At 42.0% G+C, this 15,310-nt stretch overlaps 1 protein-coding gene across 1 annotated transcript in view; it reads right to left on the reverse strand.

Moving 5' to 3' along the window:
* C1QTNF9 (C1q and tumor necrosis factor related protein 9) overlaps positions 1-15,310 on the reverse strand; it is a 25,681-nt gene that overhangs the window by 3,041 nt on the left and 7,330 nt on the right. Inside the window, exon 3 of the mRNA XM_006753684.2 lies at positions 1,674-1,736. Coding sequence (XP_006753747.1) covers positions 1,674-1,736 — 63 coding nt within the window. The remainder of the gene's footprint in view (positions 1-1,673; positions 1,737-15,310) is intronic.

The following is a 15,310-nucleotide window of genomic DNA, read 5'->3' on the forward strand; positions in this document are numbered from 1 at the left end:
CCCCCTTTCCGCGCGCGAGCCCCGCGAGATCCCCGTACCTCTGCGCTTCTCTCCTGCAGCTTCTGCGGGTCTCAGTGTGCCTTTCCTTCCTTCTAGTTGTAGAGTTTACAGTCAGCCAGGCTTCCTATGGTTCTGGATGAAGTCCGTATTGTTTCTCTGAGGTATTAATCAATTGTTGTGAGCGGCATTAATTTCCCGGTGTTTATCTCTGCCGCCATCTTAGTTTCTCGAAAATCCATTCATTCTTAAATCGCATGTGTGTGCACGTACCCACACAAACAAAACACTACTGAACTAGTGTCAGGACTCTCATCAGGAGGTACAACTCTTTACTATCTATTCGACTGCTAAACAATGCCAATCCTTGAGGAAACATATTTTGGAATTAGCTCAGCTTACTTTCAGAAAACTGACAATTATGTGATGTCCCCTGAAAAGCTCCTCATGGAATGAGCAATCACTAAGTCTTCGGTGTGGCATTCATTGGTCTCTACTGCCCAGCCCAGCCTGTCCATTGTGCCAACTGTACTGGGCTACTTGTCAATATGCAGAAGAGCTCTGTGCTCCCAGGTTCCTTTGCCTTGACTGGAAAGCAGTGACTATGAGCATGGACTCAGAAGTTAACGCCAGAATTCAATCCTCTCTCCACCACTTACGCACAGTGGTATGTTAGCCAAGCAGACTAGCCACCTCTGTTTCCTCCTCTGTAATATTGGGATAATCAATATTACTTCATGTATAGGCAGTTGTATTGACTCAATACATGAAAAGCACTTAGAACAACCTAGCACAAAGTGAACATGATATGTTAGCCATTATGGCTATTCTCCATCCTCATCAGTCACAATTTTCAAGGTTCTTCCCTTCCTTTCAGGGCCCAATTCAATGCTACCTTCTCCATGTAGAGGCACTGAGTCAAAATTCAGTGTCATTTCTCAGTGCTCATACACTAACTGAGGCTGCAGCAATCTATGATCAAAGGCCAAATCCAGTGTGCTGTCTGATTCTATTTATTTATTTGTTTGTTTATTTATATATTTATTTACTATTTTTATTTATTTCAGAAAGGAAGGGAGAGGGAGAGAGAGATAGACACTTCAGTGATGAGAGAGAATCATTGATCGGCTGCCTCCTTCATGCCCCTTACTGGGGATCGAGTCACAACCCAGGCATGTGCCCTTGACCAGAATCAAACCTGAGACCCTTCAGTCCACAGGCCAGTGCTCTATCCTCTGAGCCAACAGGTAGGACCTGTCTGATCTTATATGGCCCATAGCTAAGAATAATTTACATTTTTAAGTAGTCACAAATAACATTCCGCAATACATGACAATTATATAAAGTTCAGATTATGTTTTTCATTTTTCATAAGCACTTCCTCACTTATATAAGTAGAGACTCCAGCTGCTTTTCACTACAGTGGCAGAGTTAAGTGGTAGTGACAGAAACCGTATGGCTATCAAAGCTAAAAATACTATCTGGCCCTTTGCAGAAAAAGCTTGCTGATCTCAGCACTGAATTATGAGCTTCTGGAGAGCAAGAACTGTTATCTTTATTGTTGGGTTATTCCCACAGCCCAGTAAAGTACTTCTCCTTGGGAAGGACTTAATAATTATTGCTAAGTCCTTGATGGTTCAGAATTAGAGCGTGGTGAATGGAACACGGTGTCTGACCTTGTTCTCCTTTCTGGCCGTGCATGCCATCCTTCCCTGGACCGCCAGGATGTCCTGGTTCTCCTAAGTGGAAAAGAGAGAAAAAAAGACAAGAGTTGAATTTCCAGTTTTCCTAGATATTGGTCTCAATCAGTGATGTAGACTGGAGAGAGGCAGATGTGAGGGAGCAGTAGGGTGCTGAGTTGTGTGAAAGAAGTGAATTATTAAAAAATGATTTGGACTTCTCAAGTACTCAGCTCCCAAAGGCAGGACAAGAAGGGAGCACGTGCACAGATAATCACAATTGAGTTTTCTCATGTGTCGAGCACTCAGGACGTGATCAAATAACTGAGGCACCCTGGCTGGTGTGGCTCAGGTGGTTGGAGCTTTGTCTCTTACATCAAACATGGCAGGTTCAATTCCCGGTCATGAGGCAACCAAGAGATATTTCTCTCTCACATCAATATTACTTGCTCCCTCTCCCTTCCTTTCTCTAAAAATTAATTTTAAAAAATGCCAAAGGTATTGGGTGACTTTGTCACTTCTCCTTTTCTTTATTTCCTTTTGTGTTTTGAATTGAACATTTTATTTTTCATTTTTGGTTTACATTTAAAATTATTTTGTATTAGCTTTAGGTGAACAGCATAGTGGTTAATCATATAGTTTACAAAGTGTTCTTCCAATATTTCCAGTACCCACTGGGCACCATACATGGTTATTACAATATTATTGACTATACTAGTGGCCTGGTGCTCAAAATTCATGCACATTAAAAGAGAATTAATTAGAGGAAATATTTTAATATTGTTATTTGCCCTATCTCTATAATAGAAGTGTCAGAGATGAAAGAAATTTGGTAAAATGTATATGAAAATCTTTCTCCTGTCAGGGTCTGGGATGCGCCGCGGGACTCAGGGTCAAGTCCCCACCCAACCACGTGCACCTTGAAATCATGTGAGACCCAGACCCAGCCAGCCCCACCCTTGTCAAACCCTGCCGGGCAGGGGGCGCTGCCTCAGGTACCCTGGCCTGGCGCTGGGCAGGGGGCACAGCCTCAGGTCCCCCGTCAAGCCCCGCTGAACTGGGGACACAGCCTGAGGTCCTCCCAGCCAGGCACCAGGGAAGTGGGTGTGACCTGAGGTCCCCCATCAAGCTCCATCAGGCGGCAGGGTGTGGCCTGAGGTCTCCCTTCAAGCCCTGCTGGGCGGGGGGTGCAACCTGAGGTCCCCTGCCGCGGCCCAGCACCATGCAGCCTGAGGTCCCTGCTGATCGTTCCTTACGGCTCATTATGGGAACCCCGTCTCCGTTGTGGACACAGCCATCTCGTATTACAGGAACCCTGCCTCTGCTGTGGGCCATCTTGTGATGGCATGATGGAGTGAGGATCAATTTGCATATTACGTCTTTATTATATAGGATTCCCTATGCTCTACTTTACATCCCAATGAGTATTTTGTAATTACCACTTTATAATGCTTCTTCTTTTTGGGGGTTAATCCTCACCAGAGGATATTTTTTTCCATTGCTTTTTAGAGAGAGTGAAAGGGTGAGAAAGAAAGAGTGAGGGGGAGAGAGAAACATCGATATGAGAGAGACACATTGATTGGTTAGTCTCCCACACATGCCCTGACTGGGACCAAGGATGAACCTGAAACCCGGATATGTGCCCTTGACCAGGAATTGAACTGGAGATTCAGGTGCATAGGCCACTGCTCTAACCATTTAGCTACACCACCCATGACCAAATTTGTACTTCTTAATTCCTTCACAATATTTTACCTAGTCCTCGAACCCCATCCCCCTCTGGCAACCATTAGTCTGTTCTGCGTCAATGAGTCTGTTTCAATTTTGTTTGTTCATTTATTTTTGTTCTTTAGATTCCACACATAAGTGAAATCATATGGTATTTGTCCTTCTCTGAGTGACTTATTTTACTTAGCATCATACCCTCTAGATTCATCTGTCCCAAATGGTAATATTTTATTCTTTTGTATGACCCAGGAACATTCCATTTTATGTATGTACCACAACTTTTTTTTACCTACCAGTCTATTGATTGATACTTGGGTTACTTTCATAACTTGGTTATTGTAAACAATGCTTCAGTAAACATAGGAGTGCATATATTCTTTTGAATTAGTGTTGTGGATATATATATCCACACTGGGTCATAGGCAGCTTCATTTTTAATTTTTGAGGACCCTCCATACTATTTTCCATAGTGGCTGTACCAATCTGCATTCCCACCAACACTGCCCAAGGGTTCCCTTTTGTCCAAATCCTCACCATCACTTATTATTTGTGGATTTATTGATGACAGCCATTTTGATAGGTATGAAGGGAAATCTTACTGTGGTTTTAAGTTGCATTTCTCTGCTGATTAGTGACATTAAGCATCTTTTCATATGTCTGTTGGCCATCTGTATGCCCTTTTTGGAGAAGTGTCCAGCCCACTGCCCATATTTTTAACTAGATTGTTTGACTCTGGTGTTGAATTATATGAGTTCTTTATACATTTTGGATATTAACCCCTTATCAGATGTATCATTGGTGAGTATCTGGCTGGGCCCATTTGTTTTTTATTTGTTTCCTTTGCCTAAGGAAAACATATCAGAAAAAAGTATTACTAGGAGAAATGTCAGAGATTTTACTGCCTATGATTTCTTCTAGGAGTTTTATGGTTTTGAGTCTTACATATAAGTCTTTAATCCATTTAGAATTTATTCTTGTATATGGTGTAGGTAGAAGGTAGTCTAGTTTCATTTTTTTTTTTTGCATGTATCTGTTCAATTTTCCCAACACAATTTACTGAATAGTCTTTTCCCCATTGTATGTTCTTGCCTCCTTTGTCAAATATTAATTGACCATATGGTGTGGGTTTATATCTGGGCTCTCTATTCTATTCCATTGAACTATTTGTCTGTATTTATGCTGGTATTATGCTGTTTTTATCACTGCGGCCTTATCGTATTGTTTGCTATCAGGTAGCATGATACCTTCACTTTGTTCTGTTTCAAGATTACTGTGGCTATTCAGAGCCTTTTGTGATTCCATATAAATTTTTGCATTATTTGTTTTATTTTTGTGAATTATGTCATTTGCACCTTGATAGAAATTGCATTGAATATGTAGATTGCTTTGGGTAATATGGACATTTTAATGATGTTAATTCTTCTTATCTATTTACATGGCATATGCTTCCATTTATTTGTATGTTCTTCAGTTTTTTTCTTCATTATATTATAATTTTCTGAGTTGCAGGTCTTTTATCTCCTTGATTAAATTTATTCCTAGGTATTTTTGATGCAATTATAAGTGGGATTGTTTTCTTTCTTCCTCTTTTTGAGGGTTCATTATTGGTACATAAAAATGCAATTGATTTCTGAATGTTTATTTTGTATCTTGGTACTTTACTGAATTTATCATTTCCAATAGGTTTTTTTGGTAGAATCTCTAGGGTTCTCTATATACAGTATGATGTCATATGCAAATAATGACAGTTTTACTTCTTCATTTCCAATTTGGATGCCTTTTATTTCTTCTTCTTGTCTGATTGCTATGGCTAAGACTTTCTGGTACTATGCTGAACAAGAGGGGTGAAAATGGATATCCCTTTCTGATTCCTAATCTTAAGAAAAACACTTTGAGTTTTTCCCATTTTATTTATGTGGTATAACAAATTAATTGATTTGCAGATATTGTACCCACCTTGAATTCCAGTAATAAATCCCATTTGATCATGGTGTATGATCTTGTTAATGTATTGCTGGATCCAGTTTGCTAATATTTTTTGGAAGATTTTAGCATCTATGTTCATTAGGGATATTGGACTACAATTTTCTTTCTTTGTATTGTCTTTATCTAGTTTTAGAATTAGGATAATGCTGGCTTCATAAATAAGCATGGAAGTTTTCTCTCCTCTTGAATTTTTTAGAATAATTTGGGAAGGGTGGGTGTTAATTCTTGTTTGAATGTAGGTAAAATTCACTTGTGAAGCCATCCAGTCCAGGACTTTTGTTTGCTGGAAGTTTTTTTTTTATTACTACTTCAATTTAATTAGGTTTTCTGGTTTTTCCATTTCAATTCAGGTTTTCTGGTTCTTCCTGATTGATTGAGTTTTGGAAGATTGTATCTTTCCAGGAATTTATCCATTTCACCCAGGTTGTCCAATTTGTTGGCATATAATGGTTCATAATATTTTCTTATATTCCTTTAGTATTTTTGTGGCGTCACTGGTGATTTATCCTCTTTTATTTATTACTAGAGGCCTCGTGCACGAATTCGTGCACCAGTGAGGTCCCTTGGCTTGGCCTGTGGAATCAGGCCAAAACAAGCTCTCTGACATCCCCCGAGGGGTCCTGGATTGCAAGAGGGCACAGGTCAGGCTGAGGGACCCCACTGGTGCACGATCAGGGCCGGGGAGGGACACAGGAAGTTGGCCAGCCAGGGAGGAACCACGGGAGGGCTTCAGGGCATGTCCGGCCCATCTTGCTCAGTCCCGATCAGCCAAACCTCAGCAGCAAGCTAACCTATCAGTTGGAGCGTATGCTCCCTGATGGTCAGTGCATGTCATAGCGAGTAGTTGAACGGCCTTAGCATATCATTGGCATATTACACTTTGATTGGTTGAACAGATGACTGGACACTTAGCATATCAGGCTTTTATTATATAGGATTTTATTTATTTGGGTCCTCTTTCTTTCTTGAGTAGTCTTATTAAAGTTTTATTCATCTTGTTAATTTTTCCAATAAACCAACTCTTTGTTTCATTGATCTTCTGTATATATTTAGACTATTTCTGCTCTGATCTTTATTATTTCCTTCCTTCTATTCACTATGGGCTTGGTTTGTGTTCTTTTTCTAATTCTTACACCTAGTTCACTTAGGTGTAAAGTTAAATTGTTTATTTGAGATTTTCTTGTTTCTTGAAGTAGGCCTGTAATGCTATGAATTTCTCTCTTAGGAATGCTTTTGCTATATATTTTGTGTTTTCATTTTCATTTATCTCAAAAAATCTTTTGATTTCTTCCTTGATCTTATTGTTGACCCATCAATTGTTTAGCAACATGTTATTTAGCCTCCATGTGTTTGTGAGTTATTCAGGTGTGTGTGTTTTTCTTATAATTGTGGACAGAGAAGATGCTTGATATCATTTCAAACTTCTTAAATTTATTGAGATTTGTTTTGTGTCCTAAATGTGGTCTTTACTAGAAAATTTTCCATATGCACTTGAAAAGAATGTATATTCTGCTGCTTTGGGATGAAATGCTCTAAAAATTAAAGCCATCTGTCTAGTATGTCATCTAAGGCCTCTGTGTCCTTGTTGATTTTCTGTCTGGAAGATTATCCATTGATGTAAATGAGGTGTTAGAATCTATTATGACCAAAACTGTCCTACTACAGCCATATTACTGTCAATCTTTCCCTTTATGTCCATCAAGATTTGTTTTATATATTTAGGTGCTCTTCTGTTGAGTGCATAAACGTTCACAAGGGTTATATTTTCTTGTTGGATTGATCCCTTTATTATTATGTAATGTATTTCTTTGTCTCTTATTATAGTCTTTGTTTTATTATTGATTTCAGAGAGGAAGGGAGAGGAGAGATAGAAACAACAATGATGAGGGGGAATCATAAATCAGCTGCCTCCTGCATATCTCCTACTGGGGATTGAGTCTGCAACCCAGGCATGTGCCTTGACCAGGAATCAAACCCTGACCTCCTTGCTCATAGGCTGACATTCAACCACTGAGCCACTCTGGCTGGACTAGTCATTGTTTTAAAGTTTATTTTGTCTGATATAAGTATTGTTATCCCATATTTTTTTATCCCTTTATTTTAGTCTATATATGTTTTTCATTCTGAAGTGGGTTTCTTTTAGATAGCATACATATGGCTCTTGTTTTCTTATCCATTCAGCTACCCTATATGTTTTGATTGGAGCATTTAAGCCATTTACATTTAAAGTGATTATTGATAGTTACATATTTATTGACAACTTTATTCCTCTTTTTTTCTTTCTTCTTAAAGAATCCTTTTAACATTTCTTGTAATAATGGTTTTGTACTAATACACCTCTTTAGCTTTCTCTTGTCTGGAAAGCTCATTATTTCTTCTTCAATTTTAAATGCTAGCCTTACTAGGTAGAGTAGTCTTGATTGTAAGTCTTTGTTTTTCATCACTTTGAATATTTTGAGTCAATTAACTCTGTTCTGAAATGTTTCTGTTGAGAAATTAGCTGACAAGGAGCTCCCTTGTAGGAAACTAACTGTCTTTCTCTTGCTGCTTTTAAGATTCTCTCTTTGTCTTTAACCTTTGCCATTTTAATTTTGATGTGCCTTATTAGTATTGGCCTGTTTGGGTTCATCTTGTTTGGGATTCTTTGTACATCCAGGCCTAGTGTGTCTTTTTTCTTCTCAAGATTAGGAAAGTTTTCAGTCATTGTTTCTTCAAATATGAACCAATCTTTTGCTCTCTCTCTCTCTTCTTCTGGCATCCCTGTATTGCAAATGTTGTTACACTTCATTGTGTCATATAGATCCCTTAAACTTATCCTCATTTTTAAAAAATTCTTTTTTCTTTTTGATGCTCTGATTGGGTGTTTTTGCTACCTGTCTTCCAAATCACTGATTCAATCTCCACTTTAATCTGCTGTTGATTTCATTTCAGATATTGTATTCTTCATTTTTACTAGTTCTTTTTTATGATTTTTGTGAATTTTTTTATATGTTTACTATCTTTTTGTTTAAGTTCTCACTGAGCTCATCAATTCTTCTTCTAGGTTCCTTGAGCATCCTTATAACTATTGTTTTGAACTCTGTATCTGGTAGATTGCTCGCCTCCATTTCATTTAGTTATTTCCTGGGTATTTCTTCTATTCTTTCATTTTTGGCACTTTTTTTTGTAATTGTTTCTGTGCATTAGGTAGATCTGCTATGCTTGCCAGTCTTGGTATGGATGCCTTATGTAGTAGGAGTCTTGTGGGCTCAGTGGTGCTGTCTCCTTGATCATGTAGGTGGTAGGTGCTCCAAGAATGTCCCTCATGTGTGTTTTGTGAAACTTGCTATAGTAGTTGAGTTTTGGTTGGTGTTGGTCAGTCTCTGGGTGAGGTTGGTTCTCAGGCTACCTATGAAAATTGATTCTGACCACAGTTTATAAGCTCCTGTGTGCTTATAAAGGACTGACCCCATGAAGAAGAATTTGCCTCAAAAGGGTCTGGTCCCTGCTGAGATCTCACTTTGGGTGTGCAGCTAATTGGCTCATGCTTTGATGTGGTCTGAATCCTGCCACTGGGTGTGTTGGCTCTGGGGCTTCCTGGGAGGTACTTTGATGCAGTTCAATATCAGACATTGCCTATAACCAGCCCTGGGCTACATGTTTGGAGCTACAGAGTAATCCACAGTTTGTGGCTGCCTCTGCTGGGCCTGGGTGTGAATGGATGGGTCCAACCTGTGCACTAAGGCCAGCTTCCACCAGCAAGGAGCCTGGGGGCAGATCAGCAAAAGCCCCAATGCACTCTCACATCAGCTTCCACTTGCCTGTTGCTGGTTAGGCTCGGTTGCTGAAAGGGCCTCTGGTGGTACAGAAGCTGCATGAGGTAGGTTCTCAGTGAATCACCATGTAGGCATGAATGGTGTTCACCAAATTAATAGATTCAAACTCGGTGCCAGTGCTGTGACTGAAGCCACTCAGCAAAAGTCTCCAGGTACACCACAGCCAGCCACCTCTTGCTGGGTGCCTGGGGGTCTTTGTGGTGAAGCAGGGTCTCAGGGAGTTGTCTGGGTGTAAATAGTGCCCAAACAGGCTAAGATTTGACAATATGAAGAAAGGGCTTTGCACAGGAATGATAGCGCCAGTTGGACATATGAGTAAAAAATGGCGCTACCCTAGAGTCAGACAACTCAGTCTCTTCTCCTCAAGAGCCTTCCAAAAAGAGTCTGCACTGAAGGCCTAAGGTGACCACAGCCAACTAACTCCTCTGCAGAGTGTGAGCTCAGCAAGGTGGAGACACTGAGAATTGGGTGGGTGGGTTTAGTGGATCTCCAATAGGGGGAGGGCTGTGCTGGTCAGGCATGTGGAAGGGAAATAGTCCCTATCCTAGAGCCACACAACTTGGTCTCTGACACCCCTTAAATTTGCCAACAAGAGACCTCCAAGAAAGTCTATACCATGGGTCCAGGCAGCTGAGTCCTCCACAGGGTGGGGCAACAGGGAGTTGGAAGGGTAGGACAGTGCATTCCTCCTGGCTGATGCCATATGGAGGAGAGTGCTTAACCCAGGAAAGATGGCATCTGTAGGTGGTGTGGGAAAAGGCCTCAGCACAGGGACCCTGGCAGCTGTTTCTTCAGTTCTCTTCCTGGGAGTCAAACAAACTTGTCTGACCACAAATGACTTGAGTCCACTCTGATCCATCCTCCCTCTGTTGGAGTCCAGGGTGTGTGGTCATAAATGTTATTTGGTGCATTGTCTTTTTAAGAGTGCACCTGGGTTTCTAGCAGACTTCTATCTCTCCCTGGTAGATAGAATCCTCATAGATTTTCACAGCCAGGAGTTATGTGATCTCCTCTGGTGCTTCTGGCTGGGGAACACAGCTTTGGGTTGAGATCCATGCTTCTTAGGAGGAACCTTTGAAGCTGAGATATCCTTTCAGATTCTTGACCTTTTCTTGTCTTTCCCCTTCCTACCAGTCTCAATGTGGCTTCTTCTGTAAATCCTTGGTTATAAGACATGTTCAGCTTGTCTTCATTGTTTTTTCAGGTTGATTGTCCTACAATTTAGTTGTAATTCCAGTTTGGACCTGGGAGAAGGTAAGTATAACTTCCACCTACTCTGCTGCCCTCTTGGGTCTCCCTCTTCCTTTTCTATCACTCTTGTGGAGAGTGGAGTGGAAGGTTTACTAGCCTACTGCAAAAACACAGATGACTATGGTTACACATGATTTGGGATAGAAGGGAGGGTTCTGGAAGGATCTCTCCAGTGCTTTAGAGTAATGGAAAATATCACTGATCAATTGGCATGGCAGACCCCATTAGGAACATCAAGTGAGTGAGGTATTGCTGAACACACACAAGGCCTTATTCTGGAAACAGGTTTCCATGAGCTCTAACCCTCCATGTTGTAAGTTTAGGCATGGCAGTAGAAGAACTTACTAGGATGTGGTTCACTCCAGATGGCGTCCCCCATAGCAACAGACACCCCAGACTTCAGGTCCACAAACCCAGCTGTGGGGTGACAGGGACAGGGAGGGCCAGTTTCCTGGTCCTGACAAAGGACTGACATGGGCATATTTATATCAGTGATGCCTGGTCTCCTGGGACTTCAGGGACACCCTGAATACTGGGGAGTCTCTGGGCAGCAGTCACCCCTACATTTACTTCCTTTTCCTTCCCTCTCAATTCCCTTCACTGGCCCACTCCAGAAGTATACGTCTTCCTATTCTTACTTTTTTTTTGTTTCTCTGCTTAAGTCTCAGTTCTTCCATTGTCTGGAATAGTGGCCTCAAAGCTTTCATGATGTACACCTCCAAGCCACAAAGAATGGACATGTACTCTAATGAATATGCATTTATGTATTCATAAATTACATGTAGATAATGTTCTAAAAATGTATTCATTATTAAAACACACAAAAATATATTTGAAGAAAAAATGAAGTTAATTATTAATGTGAGAAGTATGAGTAAATAAACTTCTGAGAAACATAGGTATATATTATATGCACTAGTATGAACTCTGTACAAAACATATATATATATGCACATATGTATGTATATATGCTTTGAAGGAGTATGAAAAGCTCAAAAGAATAAATAACATTGAAGAATAAGGAGAGAGATTCAATAAGGGAGAAATAGATGAATTTGGTGCTGGATATATAAGCATTTGTCTTTGCCTACTTATTATCTATCTCCTGTGTATATAAAATATTTTAAAATAAAAAAATTAAAATTAAAATTCCAGATATTTGTAAATAAAACACACACACCCACTCTTGAATCAGAGAGGAGATGAGCACCCAGTGGTGAGACTCTCACCTCACCCCGCCAGAAGTGCTGAGCTGCAAAAATGTTGCCTTGAGACTGGAGCCAAGTATACTCGGATTTTAGAGACAGCTGATGTAACCCTGGGAGTTTGAGGTCATGGCTGACGCCCGACTTTCAACTGGAAGAGTCTAAAGAACAAGGCAACTGGGAGCAACCCTACCTGGCAGTGGAGGGTCGCAAAGCTGCAGACATTCCAAGAGGTTCTGTTGTGAACCTGGCAGCCGAGGGCATCATGGTAGGAGACTTGAAGAGGTAACTTGGAGGAGGAAGTGGAGGATGAGAAGTGGGACTGGGGTCCAGCAGGCCTGAGAAGCTACCAGCAAGCCCTGCTCCACACCTCCCTAGACCAGCTATTTTCAACTGGTGTGCTGAAGGAACTTTTAAAACATGCAACTATTAGTCAGGGACACTGAGCTCTTTTCCCTTCAATTGTTATATAATTTTTTTTTAAAAGACAACAGCCAACACAACAATAGCTGTCCAATTTGAAAGCCCTGTCTTGAACCATAAATATATATGTCATAATAGAGTTGCAACTTACTGGTCATGTTGCATATGGTTGCATCTGATTGGTTAATTCTGGTACCAGAAATCCTTATATACAAGTATAGGCACCAGATTTTTTAAAAAGCCACTTTGAGGCAAAAAGGGTAGCTAAGCCCAGCTGGTGTTGCTCAGTGGTCAGTTTTGACTCACGCACCAAGAGGTCACTGGTTTGATTACGGGTCAAGGTACATACCCGTAAAATCAATGAAAACATTTTTAAAAGGACAGGAAATTACCATTATAATTTTTTGTAAATCAATCAAAATTATACCTATTTCTTGTTAGATGAGTAACAATATATATTTTTGGTGTGCTGCAGAACTTTAGTAATTATTGTATGTGGCCCATGAGATGAAAAAGGTTGAAAATCTCTGTCCTAGAAAAGTCCACCTCAAGCACCCAGCCTCTGCAAGCATACCCTCGGCCACAACCCCTCCAGCAGCTCCAGGCAGCTCAGGCTCAGGCACCTGCCCTGCCCCTCTGAGTCCCTCATCCTGAGCAAGAGGACTTCTCCTGTCCACCCCACTGGCTCTATTCTCAGGGAGCTGGGAGACTTCCATCAGTGAGACTGAGACCCCTCTGAATCCAGGGCTCTCCCAGGCTCCCAGAACAAAGTGCTGCCCCAGCCGGATCCAGGCTTCTCAGAAGCTCTGAGCTCCTGGTACTTGAGGGACTTTGGTCTGCATGATTGTTTTCTAGATGTTGACACATCCAAAGTGGAGAAGGAGTCTGAACCAGCCCCACCAGAGCTCCTCACAGCCTCTTTTGTGCCCCAGGGTCCTGGGAGTAGAATGAACTAGGTCACCATCATGAAAATCATTTTGGGATCCTAAAACTTTGATGGGAGCCAGGTGCTCCCTCCACATCTCAGCCTCAATGGGCTGGATCCCTGGATGCAACTGTGTGTTTTGGTGGGGGCTTTAAGCAGTGACTATGGCATTTCTCCCGTTTCGGGGTCTCACACTCTTGCAGTGTGTGTGTCTGGTTACCGCAGCCTTGTGAAGGTGGGTCTTCCTGAATTAATTTATCTGTTCTTAATGCCTCAATGAGACTCCATTTCTGGAAGTCTGATTTCCCACCTCCACATTTCTTTTGCCTTACCCTCCATTTGCTGCTCCCCTTGTGACCACTAGGGCCTCATAGAAGATAAGCTGGGCCTGTCAAAGGATGACAGGGATGTGCTGCCTGGTTGCTATGGAAACCCAGGCTCTGCCTTTTAAACTGTGAGGAGACGCCCCTGCCAGCGCTGGCGTGGCTCAGTTGGTTGAGCATCGACCTATGAACCAGGAGGTCATGGTTCAATTCCTGGTCAGGGCACATGCCTGGGTTGCAGGCTCCATCCCCAGTATGGGGTGTGCAGGAGGCAGCTGATTAATGATTCTCCCTCATCATTGATGTTTCTACCTCTCTCTCTCCCTCCCTCTCTGAAATCAATAAAAATATATATTTAAAAAGAAAACTTTATAAACTGTGAGGAGTAGGAGGGGCTGGCCTCCTCCCCACAGGCTGAACCCCACTGCCTTGGCAGGACCTGAGTCCCAGCAGCCTCCTGATTCATAACTAGGCTGGACCATGTGCAATAGAGTAGAAACTAAACTGCTCCATGCCACATTATTTTAAAAAAGGTGGGCCCTGGCCAGCGTGGCCCGGCTGGTTGGAGCATCCTCCGGTGAACCAAAAGGTGGCAATTCATGATTCCCAGTCAGGGCACGTACCCAGGTTGTGGGTTTGACCTGGTTAGGCCACATGGGTATGTGTGGGAGGTGGCAGATCAATGTTTCTCATATGGACATTCTCACTCTCTCTCCCTTCGTCTCCCTAAAAATCAATGGAAAGTGTGCGCTTGGGTGAGGAAACAAACAAATAAATATGTTGTTTCCCCTTAAAAAATAAACATAGCCATAACCGGTTTGGCTCAGTGGATAGAGCACCGCCCTGCGGACTGAAAGGTCCAAGGTTCGATTCCGGTCAAGGGCATGTACCTTGGTTGCGGGCACATCCCCAGTAGGAGGTGTGCAGGAGGCAGCTGATCGATGTTTCTCTCTCATCAATGTTTCTAACATTCTATCTCTCTCCCTTCCTCTCTGTAAGAAATCAATAAAATATATTTAAAAAAATAAAATTAAAAAAAATAAACATAAAAGAAAGGTGAGCCTTGTGATGGGTTTTTGTTGTTGTTGTTGTTGTTGTTGTAGGGGGTGGGGGCAGGGGGTGGTGATTGCTTGTAATTATTATTTTTAAGAAAATATTTTGGAAGAGAAAAAGAAGAAGAAGCCACCTGAAACTGCCCAAATGGCAGAGCAAAGCAGAGAGCAGCGGGGGAGTGCCCGATGCTTTCGGAGTCTGGTGGGCACAGGCGTCACATTGTGCAGGCAGTGCCTCCAGAGGAGCCAGGCCTGAGAGGTTTGGTAAGGGCCAGCCTCCAAAACTGCTGCCAGGAACGGGGACCCCAAAATCAAGATAACTTTGGGGACTTTCAGATGCATTGAGGCAATGAGTGAATTGCCTACTTTAAGAAAATGGTACAGAAGGGGTTCCACAAAGAACCCCAAAAGAGTTTCACAGGGAAAAGCCAGCATTGGGTCATCTTCCTCAGAGGCACCAATACAGATTGCAATAGCAACTACTAAGCAATAGCTTCTTGCCCCTCTTCTCCCTGGCCCAGCCTCATCCATGGAGCCAAAAGTGGTCCTTGCAGTGAGGAAGTGAAAGGTGAGGGGATCATGAAGACACAGGTGTAATCTGATCAGGCAAACACACACACACACACACACACACACACACACACACACACACACACACACACACACATATGGTGCTAGTGGAGAGAAGAAGAAAGGATTTCATTAAGCCTGAGGTTTTGCCATGAACTTGGGACTGGGCTTTGTACAACCCAGAAATGGGACAGGGCTAATGCCTAAAAGTTATGTAGACTTACTGGAAATGCAATCCAGTAGGCGACCCCACAGAGCAGATTTGCAGGGTGATGGTCGAAGGGAAATAACATTGCTGCCTGGGGACATTCTGCTTCATTTAGCCCACCCAGTAACGCCCTGGGCCGCAGACATGA

The sequence above is a fragment of the Myotis davidii genome, unplaced genomic scaffold (assembly GCF_000327345.1).
Source record: "Myotis davidii unplaced genomic scaffold, ASM32734v1 scaffold1031, whole genome shotgun sequence".
Taxonomy (NCBI): Eukaryota; Metazoa; Chordata; class Mammalia; order Chiroptera; family Vespertilionidae; genus Myotis; species Myotis davidii.